Genomic DNA, 15,212 nt, shown 5'->3' with positions numbered 1-15,212 from the left:
TACTGGGTAATCCCTTTCCATCTTTTAACCAGAAAGCCAGAGGGGTCTCCCAAGTCAAATGCAAGAACTGCAAAATCACATTTATACAACCACAAACAAAAGTACATAAATATCATAATGACTTTACTCCCTGACTTTTTCTCCTCTTTTTGGATATCACTTTTACTTTAGATTGCACACTCATGTAGCTTATATTTAATATTGTGACTCATAAGGATAAAATGCATTGTATAGGCAAAAGCAAGCATCAGATAAATAGAAAATGTAAACATAAATGTAGTAATTTGTCACTTTATCAAACTCTTCAGTCCTTTGTGCTGTCAAGGACAAAAACGGTTTCCATGCAAAATTTCCAAAATGTTAATATGGGAGGCAAAATTTAGCTTTTGTTTCATGTATAAAAACACATTTATATGAAATCCAGTTTTTCTAGCTCGACTCTGCTCAAAGAAAAAAAATCCCCAAATGCATAATGATCCCACGGGAAAGACTAAGACATAAAAACAGTTTGAAGTGTTGATTTTGTTATACCATGATATGTCAAATTATAATCAAGAAATCCAACATGTTACCTGCCTCTTCGGTTGAATGATTTATTCAGACAGGGTAAATGTCTCATTGGGGTTAATTATGTAAATATATGACCCCCGCACAAACACATGGTTTCTAGTGTTGGGTGGGGGGACAGAAGGGAGGGAAAGACTGGAACCGCTCATCGTAAATGAGACTGTGACATTTTTATGTGTGTGTGAAGGATCACGGTGTATCATGTTCGTTGGTGATCGTAAATTAACAGGTGTTGTCAAAAGCGGTACAGAGACATGCAGCGAAATGATCGGGACGATTACAAAGCGACGGGCAGCTCTGGGTCCCAGACAACATAAACTCACTATATCGACACACGCTCTTCAGTACAGACTAGACGATAGACAACCTTCAAAGTCTCAAGGATCACATTCACTCATATACACTGTGATAAACAGTGGAAATGTCCATTCTTAATGAAATAGTTCACCCCAGAAATAATGGTTTGCTCATAGTCATGTTTTTTCCAAATCTTTATCTTTACTTTATTTCTTCCTCTGACGGGAAAGGGAGATATTTTGAACAATTTTTCAATGGTTTTTATCCATACAGTGTAAGCTGAACTTGAACTGACTTTTACTGTATGGATGAAAAAAGGAAGAATATGAAATGTCAAAATAACTTGAAAAATACCTTCTATTGTTTTCCACAGAAGAAAGCAAGATTTGGAAATGACATGAGGTTGAGTTAAGGATTTGTTGTTTGTCATGATACTATATTTTAAATGTTACCTAAACAGCCTTATTTTTGAACTCATGATCCCAGAAGTCTTCCAAAACCAACCTTTCATCAGCAAACATCATACCTCAAAGAGATTACTTGCTATGTCCATGTCAGTCCTATTTGCTAATGCCACCCTCACTATTTGAACTCAACGGAAGTCGACAGATGTAGATTACAGCAGAACTCAACATACTTGAAGCAAGATAGAAGGTTTGAAGTTTGGTTTGAAAGTGTTTTGGGCAACTCACCGGGTCTTTTTTCTAGTTTTCTTCCTCGACTGCCACAAAGCCGGACTTTGGAGATGAGGATGAGGATCTGTTTCTGGCAGAGCGACTTGTTGCTCTTGGGGCAAGGTTTGCGTTTGGTGGAGATCTGGCGGTTGGCTTGGGGGTCCTTGACTTCCCTGCGCTGCCGGATCAGCGAGCTGGCGAGGGCAGCCATTTTGCTGTGCCCCGCTCACCGTCAGGGCGTCAGTGGGCCGCCCACCTGTCCGATCACCCAGGGCCACGGAGGACAGGAGCAGGAGACAGCAGATGTTTGAAGAACAGCAGGGTCTCCCACAATAACCAAGGGGAGAATGCGTCACAACTTGGTAGGGAACAAGAAGGGGCTTGGTTTTAGAAGGGTAAAGGGGGTGGGGCAAAACAGTTGCGAAGTTCACAATAAACTTTATTTGTTTCTTTGGTTATAAAATAGTCCCTGGAATGCAGAATTCCTGGTGGTGGGATTTTGATGAACGGCAGCTGTCGTTGTTGGAATTGTCTGTTGTATATTAGGTCTCGTTGCACAGCATACGGACTGGAAAAGTGGCAGCTGATGATCCATGGAGCCGTACTGGAATACTGGAAGAGAAGTGAACCATCACGGCACCACCATTACCTCTCTATCTATCCCCGAAGCTCTGAGCTCCCAAAAGCCCTGGTCTCTCACTTCCCTTCCAAGGTTTAGTGTTGGATCGATCTTCAGAAATCGGATCAGAAATCATTCTACAAGTTCAGAAAAATAAGCCTAAATTGTCCAAACGCTTTATCCGTACGGCTCCACATATCAGTGAGATCCTTGTAAAACGAAGAAGATCGAGGGATGCATAAAACTAACTGAAATACAGATCCTACTGAGAAAAGGAACAATATCCTGAGACAATCTTAGAGAAACTCTGTTACCTGATTCCGAAGTATCGCATCCATGACACTGGGACTGCAAAAAACACCGAAAACAAAGACAGACACAAAAAGTCAAGAAGTGGTGTCGTCAACCCTGGACTTCATGTCTGTGGATGATCAGATGGATGAGGATGTAAGGTATCGGAAGTTCTTTCCCTTCTCAGCCCTTCTGACATTCCCCTTTGCTCTCTCTCCCCAAGCTCCCGAGAGAGTGTTTGTAAATTCCAAGGGCTTCCGCAGATAGAGGTGACATTCATGAACGAGTGAGAGCGCAGGAGAGCGGAGGGGAGCTCCAAGCCTCCCCAGACTCCGTAAGGCAACCAGGCAGAGCACTGAGGAACTCGTAGCTCCGTGTCCTTCACACCACTTGAGAGGAGAGGAGAGGTGGGAGGGAGGCACGGATGGAGGGATGAAACGAAGGAATGTTAAGGATGGATGGTGCACATATCTGTCTGTCCGGCTTCACGTGCTGTAAAGGTCCTGTGTGAAGAAGGTCCTCAGGAGCTGTCGGGTCTGTCCCAGCGCTCCTGTCTTCAGTTTTATCCCAGTTTTCACTGCTTAAAGTGTTCTCACCCCTGCAGGCATGCGTAACAAGGTCTCTTCAGCAAGGCACCTCTGAATCTGTGCGAGAATGTGAGAGTTTATGTGTGTGTGTGTATGTGTGTGTGTGTATGAGAGTGATTGAGAGAGTGTGTGAATGTGTGACTCTCCGTCTCTCTTTTTTGCTCTCCCTCCCGTCCCCGCTCACAGTGAGTTACGGAGCCAACACTGGCAACATGCTTTGCTTTACTCCCTCGTTCTCTCTTTCCATCTCTTTGTAAACCCTCCCCTTACCTTTTTTCTGCCCTCCCTCTCTGTCACTCAGAACCCTCCTTCTTTCCGATCACTCAAAATCCCTCCTTCTCTTCATGTCCTCACACACACCCCTCTCATTCCTCTATTCCCTCCCCCTCTTCTGTTCTCTCTCTCTCTCTTTCTCGCTGGCTGCTGTTGTGGTCTGGAGCGTTAAAAAATTAAACCTGCCTCATGCTTCCTTAAAGCGACAGATGAGACAGAGAGAGAGCGAGGAGAGAGAGAGAGAGAGAGAGAGAGAGAGAGAGAGAGAGAGAGAGAAAGAGAAAGAGAGACACAGAGGCAGGGTGAGAAAGTCCTTATTTACACTCTATACCCCAAACATAAACACTTGCCACTTAAAGTAACAGATATGAACACAATAAAATACTGATTACAGTATTGTGGACTTACATATGGCACAACCGAAAAGTCTCACAGTTCATAAGATAATATGAATCGATTTTTATACATTTCTACAGCAGGGGTTGGTGCCAAATTTTAATTGAAAATGCCAATTCAGTTCTTGAATTTGAATTGAGGAAGCAAACTGGATGCAGAACTGTACTTTAAATGTTCCTAGAAAAGCAAAAAAGAATAATAGAATGACTATTAGACAGACAGACAGAAAGACAGACAGATAGATAGATAGATAGATAGATAGATAGATAGATAGATAGATAGATAGATAGATAGATAGATAGATAGATAGATAGATAGATAGATAGATAGATAGATGCTTTTTGGATGAATAGCATTAAGCAAGGGAAATGTATATTAAAAAGAAATTCTGCTTGCCCCTATCAGTCTTAAACCGTCCCACATCTGTCTCTCAAATGTTACCTGGAATACAAAATAAATTACTCACTTTATTTTACGCCCCACCTCTATTACTCTCCCTTTTTCACACTCAATTCATCACATTTCCCCTCATATTCATGTCTGAGCTGATAAAAACAAATTTCATTCAACTTAGACAGAAAACCGGGAAATTGACTTGCGTCAGCAGCTTTTTACCGCTTTTAAAGGACAGGAATGCTCTAAAAACACCCTTTAAAACACACGCTGTGAATACTGATTTTAATACCTCTCTTCCTTTTCTCTTTCTGTGCCTCAGTTCAGTGGGGAAACATTTAGCTGGCTGAGCAGCAGCAGTATGCACACAGGTTGAATGGGGCTCTGATCCCTTCACCAGCAGCCTAATTCAAATGAGTGTTATAATAAGGTTTTATAACCCACAGCAAGTTTGAATTAGTCATGGCCTGTGACGCCTCTATTTGCGTGTTGCTCTGCCGCCAGCACACTTATTGATGCAGTGGAGGATTTTCTTTCTAGGCACAGAGTCAAAGCCATTTTAATCAGCAGAGTTATGACTATGACATCCACTGGTGATCCTGAACAGACACGAGTCGACTAAGACAAGCAAAACATCTGGGAAAGGACAAAGATACACAGAGGACTGAGAGATGACCGTGACGTAAACACTTACACGTAGCCATTTCTTCATTGTCAAAACCACTAACGTGATGTACCAGGTTGTCCAATCTGACAGAGTAGATTATACTCAACTGAGACCCCAGAGAACCTGAGGTGAGTTTTTACTTTGTATCATTACCATAATAGAATTAAATATCTCAGCCAGATTTGTGATTGTATAATATCCTTAGAACAAAAATTAATTACATTAAATTAGAAATTACATAAAAGTTTATGCGAGGGATTAAGTTTAGGGAGAGAAAGGTTCTGTACAAAAACAATAGAAATCAATAGAAAGCAAAGCAAAAGTGTTTTTGTGTATGTGTGGGTCTGTACACCAAAAAGTTACTGCTGCAGTCTTTGTGATGTCTTTGAGGAAATCTTGGGTCTTACTCAAGGGTAGGACATAACCAAGCGTATTTCGTTTTTTTGGCAAATGTGAATGCTTTAATTTTAATAGTGCATGTCCAGTGAAGGATGGAGACTGCACTGGCAGAGAGGACAGACCTCTTCCATTTTAATCAGTCTGTTAAAACACAGCACTAAACCCCTGCTGTTATATGGACTTCACTTCATGACTACAATATATAGATTGCAAAAGGCATTATAAAGCAGTAACGCACAAACATTCGTACACATTTTTTCAAGCCTCTAATTCAGTCATAATCAGATCATTTAAACAGATCATTTTCTGTGTCAAAACAGACATTCCTATATAGAGAGCAATTTTAGAGATAATATGCATGAAACTTCAGCTTTGCATGTATCTTTCACAGTGCACTGTGACAAGTAATAATTTCCTATCAAGATGTCAAACTAGAAATACTGCATTCAAATACATATTTTTAATATTTAGCATGAAATAGTGCTGGTATGAAATTAGAATGATCTAATTAGTATTTGTATGTATAATGTTTACGCATTTCAGCATATTGACAGAATCTAAAACTTAAAGGTATTCATGTAGCTTTGGAAACAAAATAATCTTTATTTCAAATTTTATGAGCTCCTATCGCAATTCCATTCCTTTCTCATGAAATATACCAATACATTTTAAAGGAATACTTTCTGAAAATTCACTTACTCTTACATGACTTGCATCCAAGATATACAGTTTGGAACAGATTTAACAAATTAGCATTACATCAGTTGTTCATCAATGGATGCTTGGCAGTGAATGGGTGAGGTCAGAATGTTCAAACATAAATAAAAAAAAATCCTCATAATAAAAGTAATTCACATAACTCCAGTCAATCAAACTAAGTCCTGTAAAGCAAAAAGCTATGTGTTTGTAATAAACAAATTGATTGCGAGGGCTTTTTTTACCTATAGTAAGTTGTACAAATGAACTTTTCAAAAATGTGAACACCGAGATTACTTCACTTGCATTCTAAATAATACACGTTGTTAAAAATATTTAATCAAATGTGTGCTGGAACTTTAATTATGAATAAGTACTAAAATTGCACAGAAATAAAATAAAACGTAAACCGAACAAAATAAATTACGCAGCATACGTATGTTACGAAGAAAGTCTCTCCTCTTTCTTGCTTGCTCAAACACACTAAAAGTAATCTGTATTTCATGTAACGACTGGAACAGATTTAAAGGTTTAAAGATCTACTTTAGACGCAGACTGTGTCTGTCAGAGAGATTAGGGAGTGAATACTTCTCTGGGACGTCTCGGTGGAACACGCCAAAGACCGCATCCAGGTTAATTTCTCCTCAAATGTGTTCACTGAGCACACACTCCCTTGAGACGGCGATCATTGCGCCTAGGGAGAGACTCTTCTGATTAAGACTTTATAAGTGTGTCCTTAGCTCAGGGACACTTCCGAACAGGTCACAAACCACACATATATACACAGAGAAACACACTCACACTATCTTCCCTGACTAAATGTAGCTTCAAGAAGATGGTATTAAGGCAGAAATTTCGTTCAGGAAAGTCCAAATACTTTTACTAACTGCCGCGTCCAAATCCATTCCAGACATCACTAGGCTGCTCTCTATGGGAAGAGCATCAACTGTAATCTGCTCCTTAGGGACTTAGGGAAGGAAAGATTGGAGGAGAAAAAAAAACACTGAACGGAAACGTTGAAAGAAGAAGAAGGAAGACAGTGCCGGGTAGAGGTAATTAGCATAATGCTTAATCTGTAAACATCTATGGAGTGTAGAAAGACAGAGAGCAAGGTAGAATGAGAAGGAGCGAGAAAGTGCTGAGCCACTGAAGTCTGCAGTTTATTCTAAATGGATGACACACATTAGGAAGGTGGAGAAAATTGAGGGGAAAGGTGAGAGAAAGAAAGAGAAAAGGAAGCAAGAAGGCCTTAAGATGAATATACAACATTTAAAAAGTTTGGGGGTCAATAAAAATGCATGCTTTTATTTAGCAAAGGATGCATTAAACTGATCTTAACTTTTACAAGTCAATGCTGTTTATTTGAACTGAAGAATCCTGAAACTAGTCAATGAAAAAATATTTAGCAGTAACTGCTTTCAACATTCTTGAGCATCACATCAGCGTACAATGTAGTGCTGGAGTATATATAGCTGCTGAAAATACGGCTCTGCCATACCAAAAATAAATTACATTTTAAATAACTTATTTTAAATAATATACAGTTTCTACTTTTTAAAGTAACTTATTTGTCAAATAAATACAGGTGTTATAAGACTTTAAATGGCAGTGTAGATACTGAAGTCTGTAAACTTTGCTTGTGACATTTTAGAGTGTTTGTTTTGCATGAATTGCATAAATATGTATGCAGTTCTAAATGAATGTCTGAAAGAGAGATGTTCATCTAAATCACAAAACCAGAAGCAGCTGGTTACCTCACTCTAGTCACAATCCTTCCGGTATAAAGAGGAGATACAGCAAATTGTAGATAATGGTATAACTCAGTGGGAACACTGCTCTGATTGTTCTGTAGGAGGAAGGAGCCCTGGTGAGTTATATTTCAGATGGAGTGATGGCTCAGCAGCAGCTTCTGAGAAAGAAAAACTCATAAAACGCAATACGTTTTCCTACACGAGCAATGAGCTACAGGCAAAAAGACACTAAACTATACAGTAGGCACACAGACAGCAGTGTTGGGAAGTAGCTACTCAGCAGGGAATGTTCTCAGAACTTTGGCCAGTGTTCTGGCGATTTTCTTTCAATTTTCCGAAGAATGGTTTTTGCACTAATGTTAACAGAATGTCTGTGCAAAGTTATGTGGTTTTTAGAAATATTACCACAAAAACATTGATACATACACTAAATAAACTGATGTGCTGCTTATTTTTTGGAACCTGTGCTACTTTTTTCAGGATTCTTTGATTTATAAAAAGAGAACATTTATTTTCAAATCAAATTCTAACAATATACAGCACCATTGAAAGATTTGGGGTCAGTAAATTTTGATTCTTTTTTTTTTTTAATAAACTAATTAAAACTTCATGTTTAGCAAGGATGTGTTAAATTGAAAGAAAATCGACAGCAAAGATTTATATTGTTAGAAAAGTTTAGAATTTGAAGATATGCTGTTCTTTTAAACTTTTTATTCATCAGTGAATCTTGAAAAAAATATCGCAGTTTCCAAAAAAATATGTTTGGCAGCACAACTGTTGCCAGTAAGGGCTTTACATTAAAATCTGCCAATCTGACCGGACAACTAATCTGATGAAAACATTTAACTGCACCGAAATTTTGAATGGTTCTGATTTTATTACATTCGGTTCATATAAACGGCGATTTATAAGATAAGTCCATTGAAGCTCACGCAGCTTATGTGAGAGAATCTCGCAAAGAAATCAAAACAAATGAACGCAGCTGCACACAGAAGAAAAATAATGTAAGTGCATTTTCATATTTATAGCATGCAGCCTAAGCAACATGACACGACCATGAGAGGGAAGTTTGCTGAAAAACACGATTGCAAATTTCACATTATATTGGCTACTAGAGTTAAAATGAGTAGACTAGTTAATATACATTTTAGCTCAGTTTTTGATCACAGCAGAAAAGTCACGCAGATGAAACACAGAGCAGCAGTGTTTTGTTAATAAATGATGAAGTTTTTGAAGTTAGAATCATTTGAGTCAACGATTCAGTGGTTCATTCATAAGGATAGCCACTTGCTTTATTCCTGAATGAATCAGCCGTCTGAACGAATCGTTTAAAGGCTTCCACTTCCATTTCCAAAGCAAAAACACGTAATGAATTTAAGCTGTTCAAAAAACAAATCACTGACTCATACATAGCGCTTGAAAGATTCATTTTAGTGAACTGGTTCAATCAGGCGATGTAAATAAATGTGTTCAGAAAGCTGAACTACTATAAATGTACAACTTTTACTTACTTATAATGTATCTCCCCAACACAGATACAAGAAACATCTTTTCTCATTACACAGAATCTACAGGAAACTGTGTCAAGCTGAAAAAGACTTCAAAATAAGCAGCATAGCACTGTCATTTAGAGTTCATATGAGAGCTTCAGTACATACACAACAATATAGTATCTAGTTTCTAACCCTTCTTCTGTTTCACATATTAAATTGCACCGGGGGGAACAAGTCTAGGAGTGACTTTTATTTTGTGAAGTTATCTCAGCCGGTACAGAAGCTTCTATTTCTCTCTCATTGTTTCACACTACAAAACACTGAATTCGCTGAACAAAGACGAAAACTGCATTAAAGATTCACAAGGATGTGCTAGTCCTCAATTTCCGTTCAGTTCCTGACTGAGGTATCTGCACACACACAGACGAAAAGAGAGCAACTTCAGCACTCCACAGGAACACAGTCTCAAAGCGCTGCAGGCACACTGGAGGTGCTGCATGTTTATATGTTTGTGCTCAGGGTCGGGATGAGATGTGAATGTCTATGCGTGTGGTTTTTAGACGCAAATTCACATGCGTGTTCTGCTGAATCTCCGGTGTGTTTTTGCTGAACCTGTGTCATGCATGTCAGTACAGCACGGACTAACTAGAGGAAGATCCATGCTCACTGCCACGTGCTTGCCTCCTTTTGCTTTTAGCTCTCTGCCTGCTACTCAAGAGTTGTGCTGAGATGGCTTCACTGGCTGCTGGTCCCTGCTGGAAATCGGTTTAACACCTGCAAATGGCCTCATCCACATTATATCCTTTCATCAAGCCATACACGCCAGCCGCTTATGATTACCTCTAAAAGTCATGCTTAAAGAGCTCCAGCTTCTAAATAGGAGTTAATTAGTGTGGGACCTCGGTGAACAGACAAGCTGCAAAAGAATCACATTCCAGAGGAATCTCAAGTTTCCTCCTCCTGAACTGTTTGTGAGTCCTTTGAAGTGTCTGGATGGCCTCCTGCCGGGGGTCTGGTCCTTGTCTGCTAAATAAAAATAACTTCACCAACACCAAACACAACTTTTGTCTGAGACCATTAACGGAGTAGATGTGCAGTGCAACTTTAACCTAGCCAGTATAAATCGATAATCAAATAAACACAAGCGTTTGATTTACAAACTCAGTTGGACACTGGGAGGGTCCCCAGACCTCCACAGGGCTAAACTTTCTGACCTGAAAAATATATAGGTTTACAAATAATTTTCTATAGGCCTCCTATATGTTTGATGTGTTTATGAAATGGTATTATTTCAATATTAGATAGTGTTTGAAATGTGTGCAAGACATTTGAGTTTGGTGTCGAATGAAAGCTTGTGACATTTGACATTTCATGGTATGAATGAGTGTTATTTGGTATTATATGCATGGTAGGAAACTTTATAAAAGTTTATAAACTTGCAGAGATGTTTTTCCCTCATGGGTTGCTGGACCCCCGTGTGATTGTAGGCTAATTTATGCACAAAAGAGGATCTGTGCTGGGCGTGGACCCACCCTGCAGCACCGTGCGAATGGAAGCTCATCTCGTGGGACGCACCCAAGTTTGCTGCTAAAAGCGAGTGACAAAAAGAACTCGTTGCGTTGCGCTACACAAAGCATAAGAAGTTAACGATAAGCTAAATCTCTGCTTTGGAGGATTCACTGAGGTTGCGAACTTGAAAACCAAATGCCTCTCACCCTCAGAACCATGTGTGTGTGCATTTGGTAAATTAGTCATGTATTTAGTATAGAATAGCTCAAATAAACTTTTGTTTTATTATAGAGAATCATTTAGAGTTGTGTATTGTAAAGTCAAACTTTGCCCAGATCTTAAAGCTATACCCTGTTCAAAATAAAGCAGAACTGGTACAATACACTAAATTGCGCTAAACGCTAGACGGATTGGTCAAAGAGTGTATTATAAGAATTTTGTATTATATCATAACCTATTAAATTGTCATCTTGATTTTTGTTCATGTAAATATATAAAATGCAATTGCAACAAATAGCACATTTTTACTCCTTGAATGCGTGCTTCATATTCCCACACCATATAAGCCATAAAAGACTAGAGCTCAACAAAAACACACATTCAAACCTCAATATAGATTTTCTTTTCTTATTCTGTATAAAAGTGCAAAAAATTGTTCCATTGTTATATATATATATATATATATATATATATATATATATATATATATATATATATATATATATATATATATATATACATACACACACACACACACACACACACACACACACATGCAATATATATATATATATATATATATATATATATATATACAATTATATATATTATTATTAATATTTTTACCCCCATTTTAGCAGATGCTTATATCCCAAGCCTTTTACAGTACATTTATTGCAAGAGTGATTTTGGGGTTAAGTGCTTTGGTCAAGGGCACAGTGGCAGTAGTTCATGGTGTGTTCCTCACGAGACTCAAAGCGAGCAATCATCAGTCCACTACTCCACACTTTTGCCCAGGTTGAGTGATTTCTCTACCCATGTTCCTGCTGTAAGTGGTAGAATCAAACCCCAAACCAATAAAAACAATATATATATATATATATATATATATATATATATATATATATATATATATATATATATATATATATTAAATATAATAATAAATAAGCTCTAACCAATATCTACCAAATTCCATATCTACCAAAAACACACGTGCCACACATATCAATATTGCGCGTCTCAAATTGGACTCAAACAAAACAAAAACAAAATAAATACATTTAGAAAAGAAGTCATTGAATGTGACCATGAGCAAGTGTGTAATTCTATTATTTTTTGTGTGTCCAGTCTGTCTAGCCCGCGGCTAGTTATTAGCTGGCAGATAGCAGCGCTGCTACATAATATAACATCTCAATCTCTGTTCACCCAGTAAATGAACTGATGAGAGTCATTGTGCAATGTATTACAGCTCTGTGAGCAGTACATCGCTCAATCCGGCACTCAGCCGTGGGGTGGAAAGAAGAGAAATGTCCGCCTTTGCAGCCTGATGACAAACGGCAGGGGGATCATAAGTGGATCATAGAGTACCGTCCTCTCCCTGTGTCCAGCTGCGTGCGTGTTTGTGTGTTTTAAAGAGATGACTCCAGCTGTTTCAGTATCTACTTAATGGGATAATACAGGGCCCATCTGTTGAGCTGTCAATCAAAAGAACACTGATTTAAGTATAAGGGCTAAACAGAGCTCTGTTAAGACAGACAGAGAGAAGATATGGGTGATCAAAGAGAGGAAACAAGACAGGAGGATGCTGATAGAAATGTTTCGTTATAGATAAGAAAATAAGAAATAAGAAAATAAAATGAGGATGGCATAAAAGTGTATATCTTCATTACATACCACAAAGTTTTTAAGTGGTAAGATTGCAAATAAATTACAGTGACAATTGCCTATATTAAAAGTATGAAAATATATTATATGTATTCTGTTTGTTCTGGTCAAAGTATTAAAAAACGGCTTTAATGCATTTTGATACTGTAAATATTATTATTTCAAAAAATTGTTTTCTTGCTTTTTTGAGAGAGACAAATTTAATATTTTTATTCAGCTTGAATGCATTAGATTTAAAGAGACAATACAGAATTGTAATTTTTACAAAACAACATTTCAAATAAATTCTGTTCTTTTGAACTTTTACAAATTCCAGATTGCATCATATATAAGCAGCAAAAAAAGAAGATCATTATATAATAGAAATAAATGATTGAAAATTATAATACAATTTTATAATTATAATACAATTGTTTTTATTGCATTTTTGATCCAATAAATGCCACATTTAGCACAAGACGTTACATTATGTTATATATAATCTGCAGTACATATACATACAAGGAATGCATTTTTAAAATATATTTCTTTTAGTTAACAGATAAACCAGGGGGAAATGGTGTGACAGGTAATGTAGCCTATATATTCTGAGTTTCAGTTCTGTTCAGTTTTGTGATATGCTTAATTTGTTTACAGAAAGGAAACTCAAATGGCAGAAAGCGACATCCTATCTGTATTCTTTGTTTTATAAAAAGTACAATGTATCAATGTATCAAAAAAAATCTTTATACATGTATGCATTATTATTAAAACAATAAGTGTTTAAAGTTGATTCTGCTGTTATACACAAACAGAAACATATCAGTTCTAGCATTGATAACTTGAGAAAGCACATTTGGTAGTTGATTTCCTGTTTACATTGTAAGGCTGTATGCACCGAACCGAGATGTTCGTACGGTGACGGTTCGGTATGGATACATGTGTCATGCCAGGCCTATTAGCCACAGTGTGTGTGTGTGTGTGTGTGTGTGTGTGAAGTTTCATTTTAGCCAAACAATGTGTGTATGTGTGTGTGCAATCAGCACAGAGTGAGGTTCAGATGGGGTTTTCTCCCTCATCTGTTTGTGTACATGATTTGTGCCACTAAAATGGAGAGAACCACAGTTGGTCTGCGAATTAGTTTTGACTAGTTTTTTCCCAGTAGATCAAAGCGCTTATGAAAGTTGTCCTTCTCTGCAATGTGAATGAGGGACAGAAAGAGAGAGAGAGAGAGAGAGAGAGAGAGAGAGAGAGAGAGAGAGAGAGAGAGAGAGATTGTTTTTCTCTCCCTTGTTCGCTTTGAGCATTTTTCATCCCGTTGCCAAATTTCCAGCCTCAATAAGAGCCGTTTAAAATTTTGATTTATTTCTTTATTTTTAATTGAAGTGTTTGAGAGAGTTACATAAATGCTTAATTTGGTCAGAGGATTAACAAGCAGAGGCTATTTTTTGTATGATTAAAAAGGCCTGCTGTTATTGAAACATTTTCTAACCATGAGATGAAAGGATCGTGATGAGGAGTGCAGACATAAATAGATTACATAGAAGGAGACAGAAATGTTGGAGAGGGAGGTGGGAGAGATGGATAATATGACAGAAATGGAGAACATAGTGACCCAAGGATAACCCTAGTTGAACTTTGCCAATTGAACAAGCTAATTTGTGTATCTATGCGCATCTATGCGGCTTCAGTCATGGCTGACCAGAAGTTTCTTGCAGTCCAGCCCTGTTACAGGAAGGTCAAGTCTCATAAAAGTACATGCTGAGGGAGTCGACCATCCCATTATCACGATTTGGATTAAAGGCTTAGCAGAAGTGTTATTCAGGCGATTTCTAAAATCCATCTAAGGTCCGATAATGTAATTGCCTCTTCCAGTCCACTGAGGAGCAAATCATGTCTTGTTATTGCATAAAAAAGCAGCCAGCTCAGCTGTGTGTGCATGTGTGGCTCAGGTATTTTAGGGACCAAATGTTCTCGCATGGACAGTAAAACATGAAATCACCTACTTTGTGGGAAGCAACCAATGGTCCTCAAGGAAAATGGCTTAAGAAGCATACTAAATGTATGCTCTTCTTTTTTTAAAAAAAAATCGATGTCTAAAGTTAATTTAGACCCAACTGACTTTCATTGTATAGACAAAAATTCATTGTATTGGGTTCTTCAAAATGTCCATTTTAATATAGACAATATTCCATTGTGTGTTGCTTCAAAAAAGCTTCTTTGGAGTTCTTAAGGAAAGATAAAGACATAGATGTTTGCATTGTTATTTAGGTGTGAAAATGATCACAGACAATTCATATTTGATTTATTTTATTTTGTTTGGTTTGGTAATATATCTGTTTTTCGAGGATTCTTTGATGAATTGAAAGTTCAAAAGAACAGAATTTATTTGAAAGGGACATTTTTTGTAACATCGTAATATAAATTTTTCAGGCATTCAAGCTGAACAAGTGTTACCACCCCCTTTATTAGAAAATGTAAACATGTAGAAAGGTTTGCATGAAGTTTCAGTTTAGAGTTATTAGCTATTAGAAAAACACAAAGTACACATCAGTACAGCATTTCAGACTTCACACTGACTTCTGAGACGAAAGTACATCCTCTTGGTTCTAGCATCATCGTGCTTCATGAAGTGAGAAGAGAAAAGCTGGAAAGATTGAGACCGAGATGAGTGAGAGCATAAAAAAAGGGTGAGATGTAGATAAAAGCAAAGAATAGAGAATGAGAATGTGGG

At 37.7% G+C, this 15,212-nt stretch overlaps 1 protein-coding gene across 1 annotated transcript in view; it reads right to left on the bottom strand.

The window, feature by feature from the left end:
- Positions 1 to 2,762, bottom strand: part of LOC122348806 (fibroblast growth factor 11-like) — a 47,984-nt gene extending 45,222 nt beyond the window's left edge. The window contains 1 exon segment of the mRNA XM_043244676.1: positions 1,557 to 2,762. Within this exon segment, the coding sequence (XP_043100611.1) occupies positions 1,557 to 1,749 (193 nt within the window). The 5' untranslated portion in view covers positions 1,750 to 2,762.
- Between the last annotated feature and the right edge of the window lie 12,450 nt (positions 2,763 to 15,212).

The sequence above is a fragment of the Puntigrus tetrazona genome, chromosome 7 (assembly GCF_018831695.1).
Source record: "Puntigrus tetrazona isolate hp1 chromosome 7, ASM1883169v1, whole genome shotgun sequence".
Taxonomy (NCBI): domain Eukaryota; kingdom Metazoa; phylum Chordata; class Actinopteri; order Cypriniformes; family Cyprinidae; genus Puntigrus; species Puntigrus tetrazona.
This window is presented reverse-complemented; position numbering and strand designations above follow the sequence as displayed.